A 23,204-nucleotide genomic window follows, 5' to 3' on the forward strand; every position below is an offset into this window, starting at 1 on the left:
TCCACACACACACACACACACACACACACACACACACATTTAAACAAATTTGTTGGGAAAAAACACATAGTCATCACTAAATTGCACTAATTGTCAAATTTATGATTTACTTAATTGGTTTTGATCTGCAGCTAGCTTTTAATCACATGTCTATTATTTCTACATGATTTTATGCCATTGACACTTGATGTAATCATTTTATTCTGTGCCTTCGTTTAATTACTACTGTGAGGTCAACTTTCTTTTCATTAACTTAAAACAAATTTAGGTCTAATACAAATAACCTTATAGTGCTTCTACTCTTTTAATGGGACATATTCAACCTAAATGCAGTGTCATGCAGAAATGTTCACTGTAGAAATGCTGCTCCAGGGTACAAGTGCCTTTTTAGTCAGTGTTTAAAATGTGCAAGGAGAATAACAGTGCTGCAAGGCCTTTATGTTATTAGTTATAAAGAGAGAGGTAGACCTGACATTTAGAAGTCCTAGCCTTGCATCAGCCTAATCTTATTTCGCCCCAGAGGATGGACCCAATAAAAGCCCTGCTTAGTAATGCAGAGGTCTGCCAGGTACCATGCGTAACTGAAGGTCTCCGAAAATACTATTAGTGTTGGAGGAGATATGTGTCAGCCTTCCCACTCTCAAGCAAGAAATCATATGAGGTGGTCAAAGAGGAAGACTTGTTCTTTGTCAGTAAAAAAAACAAACACCAAAGAACATCCTCTTTGACCACCTCATATGATCATATCTCATTACTAGTGTTATATATTGTATCCCCGATAATGAAAACAATAACAAAAAATGCTTAATCATAACACTGTCTAATTTTAAAGTATTTATTTTGGAGAATTTGTCTATGTTGTGTTTGTGCTTTATGATTCATGCTTTATGATGGTTGGTGTATTAAAGATTGCAGTATTATTTCTGTCAAAGCAATTCTGCCCTCTAGTGGGAGGGAATGGTAATTCGGTCCTTTTGGGACGCATGCACGAACAGTCCAGTTAGCGTTTATTTGTGCTTTTCATCAGCTCGTATTATTGGTGTTACTGATGAAGTTGAAAAAAAAAATTTAGGCAAATTTTTACATGTTATCCCAGGTCTTAGAATAAATATTACTGGAACAAGTTTGGTTGCAGAAAACAATATTCATGTAAAGATTAAAAAAAAGATAACAAAAACACATATAAAAGCAATTTCTTTTACTTATTGTAACTATAGTGGTACAGTGCCTTTCATAAGTACCCACCTCCAAACTTTTTCAAATGGTGTGGTGTTACAGCCTGGAAAATAAATGAACTTAGCTCAAATTTCTATTATTTGATTAGACAATCCTAAGCAACACCTTTATTGGGACACATATTTAAGAAAAAGCATTCTCCATTGGAGCGACTTTAAGCTACAATTACAGTTCCAAGTCTTTTAGGAAATTTCACGATAGCTTTACTTATTACTTTATTTATTTATTTATCTATTTTTTTATTATTTAAATTTGCCCAGAATGCATTTTGCTTTCCTGCAAACATAGTACTTTGTGACAATGGAAATTTTCAGTTTGTTTAGTCTCCAAGGTTTTCCCCTATAATGGCCTTCATCTTGCCATCATTTTGTAAAGCCCAGCTTCGTAGAGTGCCTGGGCCAAGATTGTAGACATGGCTTGATGGATTTATTTGTTGTTACAGTGCTTTAAATTAGATTATAATTAGATCATAGTTATTATTTTTAGATAGATAGATAGATAGATAGATAGATAGATAGATAGATAGATAGATAGATAGATAGATATTTTAAGCATTACATGTAGCCAGTTGTCTGCATTTTTGAGTTGAATCGACTATTACATCTTATACTTTTACACCATGACATTCATATAAAGATACATTATTCATCTGCCTTACAGACTCTCCATCCATCTTCCCTCTGGTTATCAGAGTAACCAGAAGGGTGTAATAGCCCATCATCCCATCCTACTTTCTCCTTTCGTCCCTTTTTGTCACTTCAAAAGAGCAGGAATGAACCATACAGCCTGGTGTGCTATTGGAGGAGTGTGCTATTGTTTAATTAGCCTTTTGAAATGGTGAGAACAATGCAAATGGCAATGCAGTCCTGTGAAAAAGCTTCAGTGCAGGGGATGCTGGTGCGTGATTTTAAAAGTTGGCTTTGGCTTTGTTTTAAAAATGAAAATATATATGTTTTAACCATCTACTTTAGCAAGTAGTTTCTTGTGAAATACCATTTTGAGTGCAGATTGTATAACCTAATATGTCATTATCTCCATTAAAATTTGATCAAATCACGCTTTATATAGATCAGCAGTCATGTATACCCATATAAAAAAAATCTGCTTATTATTTAACGGCCAAATAAACAGCAAAAAAATATATATATATTATGATTCTTATCCCTTAAACTATTCATTTACATGTTTTCTTATATTTTATGAGTAAGTAATGGTAATATAAATCACATATGAATGTATAAATAACTAGATAAAAGTTGTGATCTAGTTATGTATAAATAACTAGATCATAACTTTTATGAAACTTTGTGCAATATGGACCACCGTGTGAAGTTAAACTTGTAGACTATGCTTTGAAGAGTGCTGTCCCCAGACAGCTGCTTCCTCACACTAATAGGCCTCTGGAGAAGGAGGTGTATAGGTAGCCTTCTCTCTTTTCCCCTTCTCAATGTGGGACGGAGCTCAATTAGCATTTCACAAGTCCCTTTTTCCTCTTTTCTGCCGCGACCTTCCCCGCGGAGCCCGTGGCTTTTTTTTGCGCGCGCGGGGATTGTCCTGTTTGCGGCCCTGGGCGCCGTTGGCAGGGTGACAGTATTCGAGTGTGCAAACTTGCGCTATTGTCCGCGGGCCAGAAGGAGTCATGGAGACCCCGCTAATATGACACGGGAAAATGTTTGCTGATGGCAATTCTATGGGCTTTGTCTAACTCTTTCTCCTTCACGACGACTCGATTTAGGTCTCTAAATGTTTGCCTACAAATGCAGGCAGTGCTATCCAAGCTCCTCCGCTTTTGTCCGGTAAGGTTTGAATGAGTAATTCAGCTTTTGTGCGGCTCGATTGAGGGGGCAAACAGAAAGACAAGATTCTTGAGCGCTCAAGCCCCCTTTCCATGGTTATGCCCACCTTTTTAGGACCCCCCCCCCTTTCCTTCCAAAATCCAACTGCTTCTGACATCACTCTTAGGTGCAGGGGAGAGAGTGTTAGATCGGAACAGTTAAAAGTGGCCCCGAAATCCTAAAAAGCGCGCTTTGTGCTTTTGCCCTGAAGCATGCCAGCACGGGCACCGAGCGTTTGATGGTTTTAAGCTACCTTTAAGACGTTACGCACCGGGCAACTTTTCCATACACTTTACCATATTGTATCTCGAAAGTATCCGCCTAAAAAACAACAAAGAGATATCGCAACTATTAGTCGCTTCATCCTTAGGGATTACCATGGCAACAATATGCGCGGGGAAAGAATGCGCTGGCGGGGAGCGCGCGAGCTCATTGGGGGGCATTGAGGGGAGATTGGGGTCGCTGATTGGCTCAAAGGAAGCACCATAACTACACGAAGTTTATATTCATTCAGCTTGTTCAAGTGGTTAAACTACTGCAGTGAGAGGGCAGCCAAGCTGGACAGCGTTTCTGCACAAAAACAGTGAGTTCTGATAGATCTTTTGAGATACACATTTTTTTAGAAATAAAGTTCACATCAGTTAGTAGACAAATTTAAGAACAACAAAAAATAAAACACACAAACGACGCTTGCTTAATTTCTGATTATTTCCTCATATGCTGTTAATTGGGCATCATCAGCCCAAAATGTGTTTTTAACTCAGACTTAAAAGGTTCAATTAGTGCTGTAACTCATGCGTTTATTTAAATCAGGAACCTTTTAATTCAATAGTTTTCACCTTTATGTTTTAGTTTGCGAAAAGGTTCATCAACCAACTTAAGGTGATGCAGTAAAGTTTTTTTTGTTGTTGTTGTTGGAGAGAAATTGAATTGCATTTTTTTTTCACAGTGGCATTTGTGGAAACGTAATGGCTTAAAAGACAAGCTTTGGCTAAAAATGGCAAGCTCTGACAGCGAAGTGAAAACCTTACTTAACTTTGTGAATTTGGCTTCAAGCGACATCAAGGCGGCCCTGGACAAATCAGCCCCCTGTAGACGCTCCGTGGACCACAGGAAGTACCTTCAGAAGCAGCTAAAGCGTTTCTCGCAGAAGTGCCCGCGGACGCCTCGGTGCCACACACACACAATTAGCGAGTCCGGTGCTGCTAAACTGACTGAGGACAAGCGTGTTATGTTTACGCATGAACGTCCTAAAGATCTTTTGAACGAAAAACAAGCTACACATAGACGTGGAGAAGATAACTTGGATGGAAACCCGAACAGTGAGAACCGGAGCGCACCGGGTCACATCCCCATGCGCAAACGCCAGCTCCCGGCTTCGTTCTGGGAAGAACCGCGTTCCTCTCACATCAGTTTTGAGTACGCGTGGAAAAGCCACTCGAGCGGGAATATAGGGTACGGGTCTTCGGAGACCGATGGAGAGAAAGTGACAACGATTGAAGATGAACTGAAAGCTAACTCGTGGCTACGCGTTCGGCGGGGATCTTCTGACCTTGAGCCTCTTAAGGTGGACCTAACTTCCACTAACGTGGCCGTGTGTGCGTACTGTCCGCTTCAGTGCCACGGACACCGGCTCATCCACAGCCACCTTATAACGCCTCATAGTGCATTTACCGACCCGGGGCTGAGGGCTAAAACACCCAATACTGAACTGGACATGCAAAAAATTAAAGATGGACTGAAATACCATTCGACCCACGTTGTGGTTAAACCAATTCCAACCAAACCGGTTTCTTCCTCTATTTTCAGCGTATTCGGTTTTATTTAGGCGCCTGTAGAAATGCCTGAACATTACTATGTTTAGTACAAATTATGACTAAAAACTGTAAATATCTGGTCATTTAAAAAGTTCATTCTGTATACTTTGTCTTTAATATGTAAATATTGACGGTGATTAGAAGTCATTAGGCTTGCCAATGTCTTGCCAATAAAGCACTTAAAGGCCCAATAAACATGTAGCATGCTCGGACAAAAAGCTATCATCTCATGTTACTAAGGCTAGATATAGTCTAGTGTTTACCAAGGCTTCATTAACAATAGCCTATTAACCTCTTTGAAATAGTGAGTTGGATAAATGGGATGAAATACTGGGTTATGTATTATGGGTTTATAAACGTTAATGTATTTTCTTAATAGGGAATGGACAAGAATTTCCTTAGATAGTTTGGATAAACTTGGATACAACATATAAGGACTGGTATAGTAGGGTACGACTGTGCTACTAGCTACCTCAGATGATTCAGTGTAAACAAAACAGTTTTAAAATATCAATTTAATACCAACGTGGTCTTTTTCACAGTTCATTATTTGACCTCATGTGCATCCTCCTCCAGCATCTTACATTATATACATGCCTACTGATTCATCGATAATACACAAATACTTGTCTAAACAATACATCAAGTGAACTTCCAAACAAGTAAGTTTACATAAATATTTCAGTACAAGCAGGTTTCTACATGTTTCACCTGTATAAATAATGCACTTCACTAACAATGCACATCTTTGATTTTGACTTATATTCCATGATATGGTGGAGATTACTAACCCTAAAACACACCTGTGATAAATTTTTTTAATAATTTTCAGTGAAGAGACTTTACATAATGTGTAAATGTTTTTTTTAGTCACAACACACTTGAAGCTTATTTAGTCTCTGTGTTCCAGTGTAGTAAATAAAATTACTAGCATGTAGATAATCATCTCTTTGGCTATATTGTGAATAATGGTCAATTTAAATTGTATACATACAAAAGTATTCATCATAAATTAGATATACCTAAAATGTGATTTCTTATCTCTTTTTATAAATAGTATTTATAAATTATGTGCGTAACAAAAAAGCACAAATGATGCAAATGGTCTGTAAAAGGTAGAATAGTAATCACAAATAACTTGCAACTTATGTGTGAGTTGACCCATCGTTTAGGACTGTATAATCTGTAGTGCTGTCCTGTAAACAGCACAGATGGTGGATGAGTCTTCCGGGTAGTGGAAGAATTTTTAGAGATGTCAGCCTCTTGGCACCAACTTGCTCACGAACCTTCAGTCTGCACAGATGCATCAGGGGACGAGGAGATGCTGCAAAAAAAAGTTTGAAAAGAGTTTAAAGCAAAAATGTTAATTAAACCATATGCTATGTTTACCGCATACATAGGTAATTACATTGGTAAGGAAAGCTAGTCTATATATTTAAAAGTTGGGTCCTTGGAACTGACTATAAAAAAAATATGTATATATATCTATATATCTATATCTATCTATCTATCTATATATAAATAAATCAGACATCTCTACTTACTTGCTTTTTCCTTAATGTCAACCCACTCGTTTTTATGTTTTAATTGTTTAATGACTCCGCAACATAGTTGGACATTTCCAACATAATCCAGCAGCAAGCTGATCAGAGGTGCTGCCAAATGACTCACAGAGGAAAGCCAATCACAAAACTGGAGGTGAAGATAAGCCAAAGTAAAGAAGTATAAGTATTTATAACTGTATCTTAAGTATGAAATATGTACACTATAACATAGTATGGATTTAAATGATGTTTAATGATATTTATTTTGGTAATGTTTGGCCTGCAAATTAACAGGAAGGCTTACTTATTTATCTTACTTATCTCAGAATTAAAATACAAAAATAAATAAATAAATGAATACAACATAAAATTATCTGTTTAATTTAGTAATATTAAAAAGGTTCTTGGGGAAATATAACAGTAATATAATATGATGAACCCTTCTTGTGAAAGGCATCTGCAAAGGGAAACTACAAAATAAAAGCTTTTTTATTGTGTGCCAACCTTTTTTTTAAACATATAAATATAAAAAAAACTAAAATATTAAGAATCATATATATATAACACTTTTTGCACAGCTTTAACTTTATAGTTCCTACTTAATTTTAAGTAGATAGAATAAAGGGAAGTGATGCAATGGCCAATTGTTTCCAGTTTGACAATTAGCTTTTTTCGCAGCTGATTTGTGACCAAAGGTAAATAATACAATTACACATAGCTTTACAGAATCAATATTTACAGAATCAAAATAAATTACTGGGAAGTTTTATTACCTGTAGATTTCTTGTTGTTGTTTCTGTGCAGGTTGTTTGTAATGGAAATGCAGTTCCTGTGACTGAGTGAGTCCTCTGGTTTGTGTCCTCTGTTCTGTCTTGGTTAGCAGATTGTCTGCTGTCTATATGGTCACACCTGAAACATTCCTGTGCCTGACATCCATTGTCTAACAGATATTGTAAAATTCCCATGTTGTGGCAATACAATAGCACACCTGGAAAATCAGTGGGAAAAGCTGGTACATGAGCATTAACATCTGCTCCATGTTCTACCAGGGTGGATATAGTCCTAAAACAGCCCTGGCGTAGTGCGACTAGCAATGGGCTGAGGGGGTCCAGGTTTGGGTTTGCACCAGCCTTGAGCAACAAGTCCACAACTCCTTGATTTCCAGCTATGACAGCACAGTACAGAGCTGTGCTGCGGTGGTCATGAAACATGGATGAGCGTTCATGAGACAGCCTTGCATTCACATCACAGCCTGACTTGATTAAGAAATTGACAACATTTTTCTGGTTGAACTCAGCTGCCACATGAAGGGGAGTGATGCCACTTTGTCGTATCCTTGCACGACTAGTGACAGGCAGCAGTAAGGACACAATTCTATGAAAATAAAAAAAATATATAAACAAAGTAATAACATACACTGCATTTCTACATATTTATACTATGTGTTGTCATATATTCCTAATCAAAGGCTTAATGTGAAGGTCTTTAACAGTTTAGACTCTGAACAATACTATATCATTCATGGCAGCTGCAAAATGTTTTTGTTTGTATCACCTGTCAAGGAAGGCACTGCCTATATAATGCACTTTGTCACACCACCTGCTCTCCCACCCCACCCCCATCACCCAAATGTCTTGTTTCCCCTAAATGGGGGCCATGACATGGAGTCACTGTTGGGTTATGTCATACTGTTAACATACACCTGTCACTGACAACAGCTTCTACTACAGCTGTCTAGAAGCTGCTATTTTAATTTTAAACCATGAAATGGGACTTTCGTATTTATGTTAAAAACAACTTATGGATAATAAAAAGATAGTTGTATTTAAAAGATGATTGTGCTTACTCTTCATGGCCATACTGGGCAGCAATGTGCAAAGGCAGAAGTCCAGATTTGCAGTCTTTGTTGGCATCTGCGTGGTGTTTCAGCAAAATGCCTACTGTATCTCTATGACCATGTTTACAAGCTTCGCTGAGTGCTGTAGACCCTTCACATGACTGTAGGTTCACACTAGCACCTTTTAAGATGAAAAAAAAACAAAACGCTTAGTTATGTTAAAATGAGCATAAGTTAGAATCAAGGCATTAAAATGTCTGAGAGATATATAGAGAGAAAAATGCATGAAACAATTGTAAGTAACTTGTCTATTTTGTCCACATTGTCAGATCATGCTGCTATGTCCCCTCTGTCTTTAGTTATTACACCCAGTATTCTGATACATACTGTATAATCGCCATAACAAGTTGATTAACCTAAATTTCTCGTGAATAAAAGCATAAAACTGATTAATGATTAAGGAAGACTTTATGCATAGTATAATGATGAGACTTTTAGCCGCAGTAAAACATTTTTGATGATCCCCGCTGAGGTGGCTTGGAGCCCAATACAGTCGTTCCCATGAACATTCAGTGAGTGTAAAGCCTGATGCTTGAAAATCTATGATTAACTGGTTAACACTTTGTAGAAGATATGCATCTGTCTGTGGGAACCGCACACACTATCTTTCACAAACACCATTTCCACATTACATGTTATTGCCACATGCTACCGGACAGGCCTGACGTCACTCCAAGTGAGGTCAGGACTGCATGGGTCATGTGGCAATGACATGTAATATGTAAATGGTGTTTGTACATAACATGTTATTGCCACATGTCCTGAATAGTCCTGACGTCACACCAAGTGATTTCCATGTTTGAGCTATTAGAAGAGTTCCTTGAAGGCCAGTGTTTCACATGTGAAGCAAGCAGTCCGATCATTGCTCTGACATACTTCAAGTGATGTCAGGACTGCACGGGTCATGTGGCAATAACATGTAATATGGAAATATTGTTTGTACATTACATGTTATCGCCACATGTCCTATACAGCCCTGACATTGCACCAAGTGATTTCCACGTTTGAGCCATTAGAAGAGTTCCTTGGAGGCCAGTGGTTCACATGTGCGATCATTGCTCTGGTGTACTTAGAAAGTGTAATGCTGGGATGAGTGCATTAGTAAAGCAGGGGATTATATTAAGAAATAAGGGTAGTTTTTACTTTTACAACTATGTTCTATTATTCTGAACAATCAAAAGTCCCAGATACGCTCTTTCGAATTATTATTAAGTTACTAACTGTGTAATATATGCTTTAAAGAAGACATTTCTTAAGTAATAACATAGCAGAAAACTGCAACAGTGCTTCATTTAAGATTTTTTAAAAGGTTTTGTATGGACCCACTAATTGAATGGTAAAAGTCAGCTTAAAAGAATATATAATGTAAAAATATATATAACAGCGGATACAATGTTAATTAAATCTTTTCCTGATAATTCATGTCTAATTGTTCTTGCAGTTTACATTGTTGTAGATTTCAAGTTTCTATTTTTAATAAAATCCAGAGTAAGTACTTTTTTGTAAAGGTTTTACAAAACATGTCATCAGTTTCTCTGTAAACATTTAGTAAACACTGTTAGAAGCGCAACACAACTTTTTAAGTAGCTCTGGGATAAAGGTTTTGCTCAGTGGCACAAGAGTGTCTATCTGCCAGGTCTTTTGACAACCACTTCAAAACCTTAACTTATATATATATATATATATATATATATATATATATATATATATATATATATATATAAAACCATCCACAACTAGTCACATGATGTCACCTGATGTAAAATATTTCAGAATAAAGAAATAGGAAAATCCTCACTTTGATCAGTTTATGTCTATTTTTTAGCTGATATATGCTGTATTTATAGGGAAGGCTAGGAATCTTGCAGTGCCATTTCCACCCACTTTGGCTAATTAAACATTGTAAATAAGAATTGACAACTTGATGGTATATTGCACTTATACTACAAAGCTATCAAAATGTTAGAGTTTGTCATCTCTGCCTTTAGACCCCCCTTCAATTAAATCAATTAAATAAATTTTAACTCTAGGGTTTATATTAGCTTACCTTTACTAATGAGGTAGTTCACAATCTTTGTTCTGCCATGCCGAGCGGCCTCTATGAGTGGAGTGATACCATAAGCACTGGTGGCATCAATGGCAGCTCTGGCCTGAAGGAGAATCTCACAGAGCTGTGTGTTTCCCCGTCTTACTGCTTCATGGAGAGCGGTCCAGCCACGATGGCAGCGCTGGTTTACAGAACCTCCAAATGCCAGAATGAGCCTCACTATGTCAATGCTCTCCTTTTCACAAGCTGAAGGTACAGATAGAAAACCAATTAATAGAAAAAAGTGGGGCAGCCTTTTTTGCTGATCTGTTCTGCTTAGAGGAAAGAGAACCTGTAAAACAAAAAATTATGACGTTTAAAACACCAACCAATGGAATATCATTTCGATGACTATGACACTAAGATGCTTTTCCTTGGCACCCAATTTGTATACTGTCTGGCCAGAAATCTTACCATTTATATTAAATAATATTAAATAAATAAGTAAATAATTAACAACAACTGATCGTATACTGAAGTGAATGATATGTTTGTGATAAACCCTATGGTTGTGAAAAATATGTATTGTTTATCTGGATCAAGCACAGGAAAACAACTAAGGAGATTAAGAAATTACTGGAATACAGTTAAAAACTCTCTTACGCATTATTCAAACCTGGAAGGATAGTGGTGAACTGTCAACTTAGTGGAAGAAATGTGAAAAGTCAAAAATAAAAATAATTTCTATGTTTAATAGTGAAAGGAAAAGCATATCCATACACTAATGTGATGACAACTCAGGACTGGGAATAAAACAGCCATCAGCATGACTAATCAGAAAAATTAGGGACAGTGGTAACTCAGCGTGTTTTGGATTTGGGTAACTGATCAGAAGGTTGGTGGTTCAAGCCCCAGCTCCACCAGGCTACCATTTTGAGTCTTTAAGCAAGGTCATTAACCCTGTCCGCTCCAAGGGCACCGTATCATGCCTGAGCCTGTGTTCTGTCCTCAGCTCCCAAGCTGGACTATACGAAGAAAGAATTTTACTGTGCAGTAATGTATATGTGATAAATAAAGGCTTGACTTGTCTTTAAAATGCTTTAGTTTACCCTATTTCCAAGCGCTGAGTGTGTCATAGTAAGAGAATTGCACAAAGCTTAATGCAAAGTGAGAATTGTACAAGCCTCTGGAGGCAGTGTTATGCCCGTAGGTTGCTTCAGTTGGACAGATCCAAGCTCAGCAACATTACGTGGCAATAAAATGAAGTCAAACAACTACCTGAATGAACTGAATGACCAGGTTACCTTAATCATATTTTTTCCTTCCTGATAGCAGAGGCATATTCAAAGATGACAATATCAAGATTCACTGAGCTCAATGAAAGTGTGGTTTTTGGGAACATAAAGTCTCCCTTTTTACACATGAATTAAGTAAAAAGAGGAGACAAAAGAGGCTGTACCTTTATAAAGCGGTGTCTCTTTGTTTTTATTGCTGATATCAGGGTCTGCACCTGCCTCCAGAAGACACTTCACACACTCCAGGTGTTTCCCATCAGTTGCAATTAGAAGAGCAGTCTGCTCCTGGAGAGTGCGCTTATCTACTGAAGTGGGTTTAACTGTGCTCACCACACACACACACACACACACACAAAACAATCCATGTCATATTATACTTATAAAAGACATCTCACTGATAATCTTATTAAAGGAGTTAAATAATGCAATGCTTCACCTATATCTAACCCTATCCCTAACCTTTATTTAAAAATTAAAGCTGCATTTTTAAAGCAATCAGTTGAATCTCCTCATTTCAGCAAAACTGACACATTTTCCTATTCATGTGGGGACATGCATAAAAAAAAAAAAACATGCCCCAACCCCCGAATCCCACAGAACACTATTCTTAGTTTAAACTTATCTATTTTGTGTAGCAGATGATAAAGCCAAAGACACAACAGTCGTTCAACTTGCTGAGCAAGTTTATCTTTCCATGTAAAATTCATCAGAAACAATTACAGCAATAAACTCTGTTCCGCTGCAATCTCTGTCTGCCTTTGCTGTCTTGAGCTTCGTCTCAAAGACAAAGAAATACAGAATTTACATTTGTAAACATTGTGTACTATGCAAAATATCTAGAACATGGGTTTACCTTTAAGTAGAGCTTTTACACAGGCAGCTTGTCCATAATAAGCTGCTTCATGTAGGGCTGTCCAATCTTCCTCTGCATTGTGCGTTTCAATGCATGATGTGGATGTTGCTACTTGAGTTACTGTCTGCACATCACCTCTTCTTATTGCCAGCATTATTGGCTCCCTGAAAAACGTATGTAATTTGACTTTCCATGGCACCACCTTACAGATGCAAATTGCATAGGAAGTGCTTTGCTTAACTGACACCACCAAATGCTTTTTATTTTTTTAAACCATATCGTGCATTAAGAAAAGGAAAAGGGTGACAACTGGACTGATCAGAAGTAAATTGCTGTGATATACCACCACAGTACCCAAAGGACTACACTGGAAATCACATATGGCAAAGTCTTTATGTAAATAAGGCCAAGAGTGTTTGAGCATCTACATTAGACAATAGCCAGAGACAAAGGACTTACTGTGATGGGGCCGCCGTGACGTCACCCGGGTCCTCGCACCGTGCGCCGCTGTCAAACCCGTGTTCCCGAGTCTTCACTCCACTGGAACGGAACAACGAGAGATATTCCGCGTAACTAAACCGCGTCATGTTCGCATGAACAAAAGCGACAAGAGAGTGCGATAGAGAAAGAAGAGAAGAGAGAAGCGTAGAGAAAGAGAGTGCTGGGGCTCAGCTGTTGCAGGAGGTAATTTTAGGAAATGACATTTGGGGGAGGCCGCTCTGTTTTACCATGTATGAGCAGCTCGCACTATCGGTATGACATCATGAAGTGGGCGTGCTTTGTACGTCTGTTTTGGTTTTCGTAATGTGTCGGCAGACTTCCTTCCCAGTGTGGACACTCACAGACTAGTCCTCAGAGTGTCTCTGGTAGGTCTTCACAACTCAAGACTTATTAAGAGGTCTTGAGGTCGTCTTCACAAAAAACAAGATATTACTAATTACTTAATGAAGACGATTTTAGTATGAGGATTTCAGCATGAAACCTTAAAATTAGTCCTATCACTGGGTACTGATCATGTGATCACTCACTTGACACTCAATACTACACAACACGTAGAGTGTTCCTGTTGCAGCTTTACTTCCTTTACCACAGCAGACAGTCATTCATGCATCGTCTTCCAACGAATTCACTACAATAGTTGAATGTAAACACGGTCACTCAAGTACTTGTTATCCTACCACAGAAATGAAAACAAAAGATCTGCAATAAGCATGCCCCTTCTTAGCATTAAATCCATGAATAGATTTACACATTTTCTGTTTAAGTTAAATAAATCTAGTTTGGTTTGGCATGCACAATTTTGATGTTTCAAAAATCTTTATTAAACTGCTTGCATTTTTGGGCTCATTTTTTCATTCTAAAAAAAGAAGCATGCTTCATCTTACTCAACTGCTCTAAGCACAGGCACAAAGCTATCTTTTGAAAAAAAGCAAAACAAACAAGTTGTAATCGGTTAATATAATCTTTTATATACATATACAAATCATATATAGAAATCTGTGCAACAGGACGTTTCTTCAGTTTACTCCTTTAAATAAGTTGAATGTCATTTTGGGAAGTAGGCCAGCAGGCTGTGATAGGACTGATAACAAATTGGCCTTCCCATAATTAGACTCCTGAAGATAGTACATAAATGTCAGGAGACAAAGTTCTGGCAGTGTTCCATATACAATGCAGCTGGTGTGTAATTAGAAATAAAATGTCTTGAAGCACAGAACAGGATAAGTATTCTTATATGCAGTAAAAGTAATATAACTATGGTGAGTGCAAACCTAAAATCTTCTTACGGAATAACAGCAATGTCATGGCATCTCTAGGTTGATCTATGAAGCAGGGTTATTTAGAAATCCCACGCACTTTCTTATGAACTCTTTTGATGGCTGTTTGTGTTACTACATGAATGAAATCACAAATCTTGATCAAAAATTTCGACAATGCAACATATCATATTTTAAAATTTTTTTGTGGTTTGGTTTAGTCAGTCACTTCTAATGCACTACATACATACAGACAGTATCTAGTCAACTCTGGAACTGATAAAGTAGCTACAGTATAAAATAATAGCAAAGGAAATCACATAGAAATGTGTTTAAGCACGAAACAAAGTTTTTAGCACAATATTTTAGCATTAAAAAAGCAAACATGTGTACTTACATTGGCCTCATCCAGTGTATCTGTCTGAGGAACCAGTTTCACTCCCTATTTGAGCTGAAAGACCAAGCTGCCCTGCCTGAGCTACAAATACCTTTTAAGGACATTCTCAGTGTTGCTTAGGCTCATTTGTTTCTGCACTACGACCCGTGCACTTAACTGTGTAAAACTAAACAAAGAGGCAAAGCTAAATAATGTGGTTACTATTAGATTAACAGACAAAGGCATGGCTGCTGGTGGGCTGGTCGACTGAAGCGACATGTAATCAATCAAGAAACAGGTTTAGACGTGCAATTTTTTTTGGTGAACCAGGTAAAACTTTTGCACTTTAAGTTAGGCCTTTATTTGTCACATGCACATCCCTGCACAGTGAAATCCTTAATTTATTTGCAAGCCTCCTTTGTTAGGAGGCTTGGGTCAGAGCATAGGGTCAGCCATTATATGGCACCCCTGGAGCAGATGGTGTTAAGAGCCTTGCTCAAGGACCCAACAGCTACAACTTGGTGGAGCTGGGGTTTGAACTACTGAAATTCCAATCATTAACTTACTTTCTTTAAAACTTTAATTCTGGAGTATTTCACAATTTCTAAGCTATTTGCATTTGGGACAGTCCATGTCCACCCTTAGCTTGACCAATAATTTAAGATATTTGAAAATTTCTTTTGAATTTTCACCTCAAGGCATGGTTAATAATGGGTATATTCCGATGTCAAAAAGAAGAAAGTTTTCTAAAGATGTTCAGTGTACAGTGTACAAATTACTACATTGCAACAGTGAATAATATGATAGAAGAGTAAATTGCATTTAAAAGCCACATTTTAAGGACGGGTATGTAGATGCCTGATGCTCTTCAGAGCAGAATGCAGAAGAACCCTTCAGAAAGGAGGTCTCGGGGCTGTTGCTGTGGCAACAAGAAAACGCTCCAGGTCTTTCTTTCCCGCGGTCTCCTGGCAACAATGTAACACAAGATCAGACGGACACAACCCGGAAGGAACCGAACGGCTCGCGACACTTATATACACGTATTTTCGTCGCTTAATTAAACAATTAAAACCAGACTGGCCACCTCATCAAAAATGGATACACTCTCTCTACCTTTGCTGGATAAAGACGACCTGCGTTTTCAACTGAAAGTAGAAAACAGGCTGAAAAATATTTTTGTAACGCAATTAGAAGACCACGGGTATGATTTTATGTTTTTATATTCTTTAAAATAAACGAAAAATAACTCCGTCATTATTACATGTATTTCAATCAGAAACAGAAACGAATACGCGCACTTAGATTATTTCTTTTTTTTTTTCAGTCTTCCTCATAGCAAAGAAGAGGGAGAAAATGTCAAACACATCCCTGTCATAACAGAGGTATGCGTCTTTACACCTCCACTTTAGTAGAGAGTGAACTTCACTAATGCGGGCCAGGTAAACACTTTGTAGTGTTTGTGTCATACTGTAAAACAATTACTTTAGAAATCACACCATGCGATCAAAATAACAGTACATGAACTCATGGAGATGATGTCAGTCACAGAACAGGGCAAACACGAAACGCCCCGTGCTGTCAAGAGACAGGTGATATGAATGACAGGTTTTACTTACCCTTAAGTAAGTAAATTAAAGTATTTAATAGCAATCAAACCGTATGTGGGCGGCATCGTGGCATAGTGGTTACCAGTGTGGCCTCACACTTTCAGGGTCGAGGGTTTGATTCCTGTCTAGGGTTTGTGTGTGTGTGTGTGTGTGTGTGTGTGTGTGGAGTTTGCATGTTCTTCCCTTGCTTGGAGAGCTTTCTCCGAGTCCTCTGGTTTCCTTCCACAGTCCAAAGATATGCAGAATTGGCTAACTGGTGTCCCAAATTGCCCATAGTGTGTCTGTGTGTGTGTGCCCTGCGATGAATTGGCATCCAGGGAGTATAAACTGTGCATAAACTCTTCTGGAAAAGGCTCCAGGCCTCCATGACCATAAACTCTATAAACGCTATAGAAGATAAATAAATGAATGAACTGTATGTCTATATACATTAAAATAAGTTAAAAAAATATATTTAAAAAAGTTTTTTGAAAAAAAAATACTGCAAATACTACAACCTTTTAAACAATGTGATGCAACACTGACTGATGAATTGCTAGTATGTTAATATTAAAAGACTGTAGCGGCATTTATTTATTTTTATCTGATTTAATACATTACCACACTGTACACTGTGATTTGTTTAGTTTTCAATGTATTTTATTTTTTAGAAGACATGTTTTAGCAGTAGCATTCAGTATAAGTTACCTAAGTAAACCTAAATAGATGCAAATCTACTAGGCATGAGCATAAAGAGTACAGTTGCAGTCAGAAGTTTCCATACAGGCAATTCCATACATATTGAGAGTGCAATGATTTCATTAAACTTGTATTTTTCTGGGGCATACGTCTTTAATACAAACAAACCCAAGGAATTTGGTGTAGAAGTATTTTATGCTGGATTTTTTGACGGGAAAAAAGTATACATACAATTATTAATTTGCCAAATCAAAGGCATTTCAACTTTCTTTTATTTCCTCTAATTTTAGGTCAACAACATTTACAGCGCTTTCATAATGCAACATTCTTCTACAGACTCTAATCTTTTGTGCTAATGTGCAGTCATCTAACAGAATCCTGAAGACGAGTGTCAACACTCTTCAGAGGACACTAGTCCTAAAGACGCAGGTGCAGCTGGATGATGTAAACAAGCAGTTAATGCAGAAACGTCTCGAGTTCAAAGATCGCATGCGGGCTCTGGAACAGAGAAGGGCAGCACTTCTGGAAAAACAGGAAGAAGTAAGATAAAAATAATATGTCAAGGAAATTCATATTTCAGATTTTTTTCATACTTTGATGTGCCTAATTGTTTCGTTTATCTAATGACATTTTTGATGTCACATAGGCTTAATGCCTGTAAATCATTAAATCATTTATAATATGGTTTTTAAAATCTTAGTAGTCAAAAAGATTTGTAATCCTTACATCAGCTGAAACCTGAAAAACAATGGTTAGATCAGGAGTTGTTTCACTTCCACAGACAAAAGAAAGAGCAGTGAAGTTTGAAAAGTTTGTAGAGGAAAATGAGATAAAGCGACAGCGTGCACTGAAGAAATACCAATTTGAGAAAAAAGAAAATCAGCTGAAGGAAGAGGATAAATCCAAGCTATATGAAGAACTTGAGCAACTTCAAGACAGGTAAGAAATTTGTAAAAAGACAGAAATAATCTCCAGCTACTATTGACTCATTGTAGTACTTACTATATTTATACAACATATTATTTAATGTATTTTATTTTTTATCTACAGGCATCAACAACTAAAAGATTGGGTTGATAAATATAAGATTTATAAGGAGTATATGATAAAGATTCTAGATTTACTACCAGAAGGTAAAAAAATGTATACAGGCCATAATACATCAAAAATTTATATACAAATTTGATTGCTGTAGAACACTAAACCTATTGTAGCCTTTTTGACTCATGAGAATTACAACTGCATGTCATTATCCGCAGCTTATACAGAATACAGTTCAGATTCTACGATGATTAGCATCATTAGACGGCATGAGACCTTGTCCATCACTCGGCAGGACTTGTTGCATCGTCTCACCAGTTTGGCAGAGGAACTAGACCAGTGCCGACACAACCTGCAGAGCCTTAAACTGGAGCACAGTACAAGTAGACTTGTATGTAGCATGCACTTTTCTATATTACAACTCTGATTTGCAATAGTTACTTTTTTTAGTGCAGTATGGCACACAATTTGATGGTCTTAGTAATGATTAAACTATATCTTTTATTTCTGGAGATAGGTGTGTAATAAGGAACTGTCAGAACTGCAGACACAGTTGGATCACATCAGAGAGAAGAACAAACAACTTGAGATGACCCTATATAATCAACATGACCAGTCCCGAGACCAGGTTTGATATCTGTATTATCTGTATAATGTCATAAGTTTTCCCCCAGAATTTCTTATCTATTTAGTTTAAAGCTCTGTCTCTTGTATGTCGCTAGACTGAGGAGATTGGGTGTCTTTTACTAGCAGTGAAAAATCTTGCACAGCAGTGCCACCTGCAGCACTATGGACATTTACAAGAAATGGACCCGCTGACCATGATGGACATGATAAAGGTATTAAAATAGCCCAAATAGACAGATTATTTGTGTCACTTAGAACACAATAAGCACATGAGTCTCATTCCATTATCCACACCGACAATGAATGTCAATTTTAGTATGGGAAAACCCAAATTTAAGTCTTTCTTTAATTATTTTATTAGGAGTTCATTCTGGAGATGATGGATACAAAGAGAAGAGCACTGCACATAACTGACTCCAGTTCAGAATCAACGAAGAAGAGCAAAGGAAGAAAAGGAGCAGCTCTGAGTATAAACAGCTCAAGGAAAGCTATTCTAAAGAGCAGTACCAAAAACAGTGAAAATTAACTGCTGAGCTCCTCCAAGATGATTTAATGAAACACTTTTCTGACTGATTATAAGAGACTTCAATAAAAGAAAATCAGCCACCACTGAGGTCAACAATTAAATCAATTTTACCATTTTTAATTTTGTCTGCAATAGTTAACACAATTCAAGTTTATTGCACAGCGATGCACAAATTCAGCACCAATACATTTTCAGCAAAGAAAGGAACACGAAACTTACACAAAGATCATTATGTTACAACTGGACATGAAGTTGGCATATTGCTAAGAAATGTGATAATAATACTAGCATGTGTTATTATTAAAAGACAGAATAAGAGCAAAGGGCAAAATTTTTAACTTATGTTGGTATTATGGTGAAAATATTGTCTATCCCTGGATTTTAGTGCTGTATTTCAAATTGTGTTTGGTGCTAATTTAAATATAAGAACAGGTTAAAGTGGTTGCAAAATGTGTGCAGCATTTTATCATAAACAAAAACAGTTCTCAAATGGAAAGCAAATTTAAAAATAAAAACATATTTTTATCCACATTTTCTAATTATTTCAATTGAAATGGTTGGAATGGGAGCTTAGTTGTTAGTGATGTCACCTTGCATCACAAGGATCCCGGATCCTTGTGATGCAAGGTGACATCACTAACAACTAAGCTACCATTGAGGTAGCTTGAGTCTTGGGTCTGTGTGCAGAAAATTTGCATGTACTCCCTGTGCTTTATCAGTTTTCTCCAGGTGCTCTGGTTCCCCCCCCCCACAGCCCAAATACATGCAGATTATGGTAACTAGCGTTCCCAAGTATGTGAATGAGTGTGTGTGAGAGTGTGTGTGTGTGCGCCCTGGAATGGATTGGCACCCCATCAGTGGCGGCCGGCCCATAGGGGGCGCTGGGGCACCGCCCTCCCTGATAAGAGGGGCTAAAAATGTAAAATATATTTTTTACAAATTAAGTTTTTAAATTCGGTTTACCCACCAGTATGTGCCTACATGCGATATGAATAACATATACAACATTTCCCACCTAGTGACATTCATTCAACAGTGAATTTCCACAGACAGACTTGTATCGTTTCTGTCATGGGGCGCTGAGAAAAAGCGCCCCTGAGTGCAGCCAAATAGCCAGTCATGTAGCTGTTGCTAGGGCAAATTAATAAATATGCGGCCAATCAGGTTCTCAGAATTTTATGGTCTTGGGGCGCTGGAAATTCTGCCCCAAGCCGCAGAAAATACCGCGAGATTTAAGTTTTTTTTCTTTTGAGGCGCGGCCAATCAGAGAGAGGCGCGGTCAATTAGAGTAATGATGGCGAACTTAACGAGCGAAGAGCAGTTTCCACCAAATTCGGTGAGATCCTTATTAATATACCCGTTTTAGACTGTTGTGTTAAATTGCATTTTTAAAACTGTTTTTCTTTGTGTGAACCACTTTGAGATGCAACTTTGCTTGAAAGGTGATCCAGCTGATCATACCCTTTGATGTTGATTATTGTATTTGATACTCTCTTAAGAATACATACATTCTATTATACAATGCGTATTATACAATGGAAATTTGTTCATTTACTTTATCTGTGAAACTGGTGATTTTGAGGAGGAGATTAAATCATTACTGTTAGACGATGATTACAATTGACTGTTGATTTTAATTCTTATATTGGACTAAGCAAAGAAATATTTTGTCACATCAGCCCCACCAGGAAAAATTTTCACCAGCCGCCACTGCACCCCATCCAGAGTGTCCTCTGCCTGGTGCCCTAAGTCTCGTGGGATAGGCTCCAGGCCCGCCCCTGGCGACCCTGTATGCAGGATAAAGCGGTGTATATGGCAAAATGTTCATAGTTTGGCGCCCTCTGCCGTATGATAGAGGCTATTACCATATAATTACTCAAAAGTGTGGGGGGAAAGAACACGGTATTTCATTGTGGTTTTATTCTTTTCCGGTAACTGACCGTAAAACATTATTTCTTTCCATTATCACCTGACTAACTTTCAATAAGTTACACGTAACTCATTTTCATCGTTCTGTCTCTTTAAGAAAGACACGCGCTCGTGCATCCGGTAATCTCCAAACATTTCGGAACGTTGCTCGCTTTCAGTTTATTAAAGAAGCGCGCGGTAGAGCGCGTGCAGGTGTGCTGCATCATCATAGAAGCTACCGTTTTGTTTTTTTAGATAGAAACGCGGACACTGGAAATAGAGACATCCCACGGTATCATTGTAAGTGTTTGAACGCGATTGTGTGCTAGTTTACGCAGGAATGAAGTGCGTTCATCGACAAATCCTGTAAAAAAAACTAATCGTTACGTCATATGTGACGTAAATTAACAGCTCCTGCAACCCTCAGTGTTTCAGATGGACACGTCCAATTTAATCTCCATCAAGGAGGCAACTTCAGCTCAGACAGTGGAGGAGTCTGACGCTAAAAAATACCAGGTATGAGGTTTCCTTACAGTAATTAGTTCAAAATTATAACTCAGGCACTAATGTTACACAATTTTCTTGTTTTATGTAGGAAATATGCCAGCAGTTTGAGTTTATCCGCAGAGTTAAAGGAGATGGGAATTGTTTTTACAGAGGTCTCTGCTTTGCTATTGTAGAAAGCTTGCTATACAATGAGAGCGCCATCCAAAGGTACATTTCCTTTATATTACCACGGGTCATTTTGCTTAACCAACAGCTCACAGATTTTCTATGCTTAATTTCACAGATTTAGGGACAAGCTAATAGAAAGTCAACAATTGCTTCTAAAAGCTGGATTTGATGAAAGTGCTGTTAAAGGTGTGCAGAACAATGTAAGTGAACATGAGCACAAACCACCAACATTTGCCATTCTATATGACCAACCAACATATCCTTGTACAAATAAGTAAATAAGGTGTATTTTATTTTATTTTTTTTAGTTTACCACTGTGCTGGAGCAACTTGAAAAAGATGGCTCTGAAGAGACCCTGCTACGCCTTTTCAATGACCAGGCTACCTCAGACAGCATGATCCTGTACCTGAGGCTGCTTACATCAGCACACCTACAGGGCCATGCTGATATTTTCCAGCACTTTGTGGAGGCTCCGGATTTACAAGTTTACTGTATTCAGGTGAGCGCTATTACTATCACTTTTCCTAGTTATGAAATGATATTTCACATGTTTTGACACATGTGTGATGATCTTAAATCTTTATTTTCATCTGGAGTTTGTTCTGTAATGAAAGAGAATTTCCCCACGGGGATCAATAAAGTAATTCTGATTCTGATTCAGGAGGTAGAAGCCATGGCAATGGAATGTGGTCATGTGGAGATCCTGGCCTTATCTGAAGAGCTGGACATCAGTCTGTGTATTATATCCATGGATGGCGGTGATGACCAACTTATATACCACACCATCCCTGAGGGTTCTCAACCCTCCCTGTATTTTCTTTACAAGACATCCCACTTTGACATTCTTTACAAACACAGAGAACGATGACCGTTATGTCTTCTGCAAGCGGATCTTTGCTTAAAGAGGATCAATTATACAAAATTCACTTTTTAGACATTCAAAGGCATTTAGTTTGCATGCACAAAAGAAAATCCCTGCTCTCTTTCCCCCCTTTCCTGTTTAATATACAGTGGTGGGTTTTTCATATGTGGAAGGCCTAGGTTTAGTTCCCAAAATACATAACATGCATGTAATAGTTTAACCAAGCCAATCAGATTTCCACAATTGTGACCTCATCCAAGAAAATACCCTCCCCAGTAGAGCTTGTTCAGTTCTAGTCTTTTCCTTGAAAGGGCATGGCTCAGCAGTAGCTCATTTCCATAGACACTAAAGTGGCACAATTGGAAGATGCTAAAATTCTTAAATGACACAGAAAAAGGGGATTAAGGAAAGAGGATGATGAAATGAAAAGCAATATGAGGGGAAATCAAGACCAGAAGTTGGCAGTAATGCAACATCGTCAATGCCAAACCCTGGTAAACACCAAGAAGACAAGACAAGAAGACTTTGGAGGAGGACCAGAAAGGAATTTATCTAAGGGGTATTTCAGCTGAGAAATCTTAAGTTGAAACTTGTTAAAGAAACTGTAAAATATGGGAACTTAAAAAAAAAAAAAAAAAAGGCA

The 23,204-nt window shown here is 37.8% G+C and overlaps 4 protein-coding genes across 6 annotated transcripts; 3 read left to right on the top strand and 1 right to left on the bottom strand.

Moving 5' to 3' along the window:
- The first annotated feature begins 3,247 nt into the window (after window positions 1-3,247).
- Window positions 3,248-5,273, top strand: LOC128535398 (protein FAM181A-like). Its single transcript, XM_053509284.1, has 2 exons — window positions 3,248-3,654; window positions 4,021-5,273. Exon 2 carries the CDS (start codon window positions 4,069-4,071, stop codon window positions 4,897-4,899), a length of 831 nt encoding a protein of 276 aa, XP_053365259.1. The 5' UTR covers window positions 3,248-3,654; window positions 4,021-4,068; the 3' UTR covers window positions 4,900-5,273.
- Window positions 5,274-5,401: 128 nt separating this feature from the next.
- asb2b (ankyrin repeat and SOCS box containing 2b) lies at window positions 5,402-14,722 on the bottom strand. Of its 2 annotated transcripts, XM_053509283.1 has the most exons (9): window positions 14,658-14,722; window positions 12,963-13,043; window positions 12,504-12,667; window positions 11,815-11,970; window positions 10,377-10,622; window positions 8,279-8,450; window positions 7,206-7,806; window positions 6,433-6,580; window positions 5,402-6,212 (listed from the first exon to the last, which is right to left on the bottom strand). In XM_053509283.1, exons 1-9 carry the CDS (start codon window positions 14,666-14,668, stop codon window positions 6,034-6,036), a joined length of 1,758 nt encoding a protein of 585 aa, XP_053365258.1. In that variant the 5' UTR covers window positions 14,669-14,722; the 3' UTR covers window positions 5,402-6,033. The 2 variants fall into 2 exon arrangements, with proteins under 2 accessions (XP_053365258.1, XP_053365257.1); XM_053509282.1 differs by lacking the exon at window positions 14,658-14,722 and having other exon boundaries at window positions 12,963-13,206.
- Window positions 14,723-15,671: 949 nt separating this feature from the next.
- si:ch1073-416d2.4 (coiled-coil domain-containing protein 42 homolog) lies at window positions 15,672-19,553 on the top strand. The gene is made up of 9 exons (XM_053510103.1): window positions 15,672-15,837; window positions 15,961-16,018; window positions 17,285-17,461; window positions 17,703-17,860; window positions 17,972-18,054; window positions 18,181-18,353; window positions 18,480-18,590; window positions 18,685-18,801; window positions 18,951-19,553. Exons 1-9 carry the CDS (start codon window positions 15,731-15,733, stop codon window positions 19,113-19,115), a joined length of 1,149 nt encoding a protein of 382 aa, XP_053366078.1. The 5' UTR covers window positions 15,672-15,730; the 3' UTR covers window positions 19,116-19,553.
- Window positions 19,554-21,112: 1,559 nt separating this feature from the next.
- Window positions 21,113-23,052, top strand: LOC128535975 (ubiquitin thioesterase OTUB2-like). 2 transcript variants are annotated; one of them, XM_053510105.1, is made up of 6 exons: window positions 21,113-21,323; window positions 21,435-21,539; window positions 21,619-21,737; window positions 21,814-21,898; window positions 22,007-22,198; window positions 22,361-23,052. In XM_053510105.1, the coding sequence occupies exons 2-6, from the start codon at window positions 21,459-21,461 to the stop codon at window positions 22,565-22,567; spliced, it is 684 nt and encodes a 227-aa protein (XP_053366080.1). In that variant the 5' UTR covers window positions 21,113-21,323; window positions 21,435-21,458; the 3' UTR covers window positions 22,568-23,052. The 2 variants fall into 2 exon arrangements, with proteins under 2 accessions (XP_053366080.1, XP_053366079.1); XM_053510104.1 differs by having other exon boundaries at window positions 21,451-21,539.
- The last annotated feature ends 152 nt before the right edge of the window (window positions 23,053-23,204 follow it).

The sequence above is a fragment of the Clarias gariepinus genome, chromosome 13 (genome assembly GCF_024256425.1).
Source record: "Clarias gariepinus isolate MV-2021 ecotype Netherlands chromosome 13, CGAR_prim_01v2, whole genome shotgun sequence".
In the NCBI taxonomy this organism is placed as follows: domain Eukaryota; kingdom Metazoa; phylum Chordata; class Actinopteri; order Siluriformes; family Clariidae; genus Clarias; species Clarias gariepinus.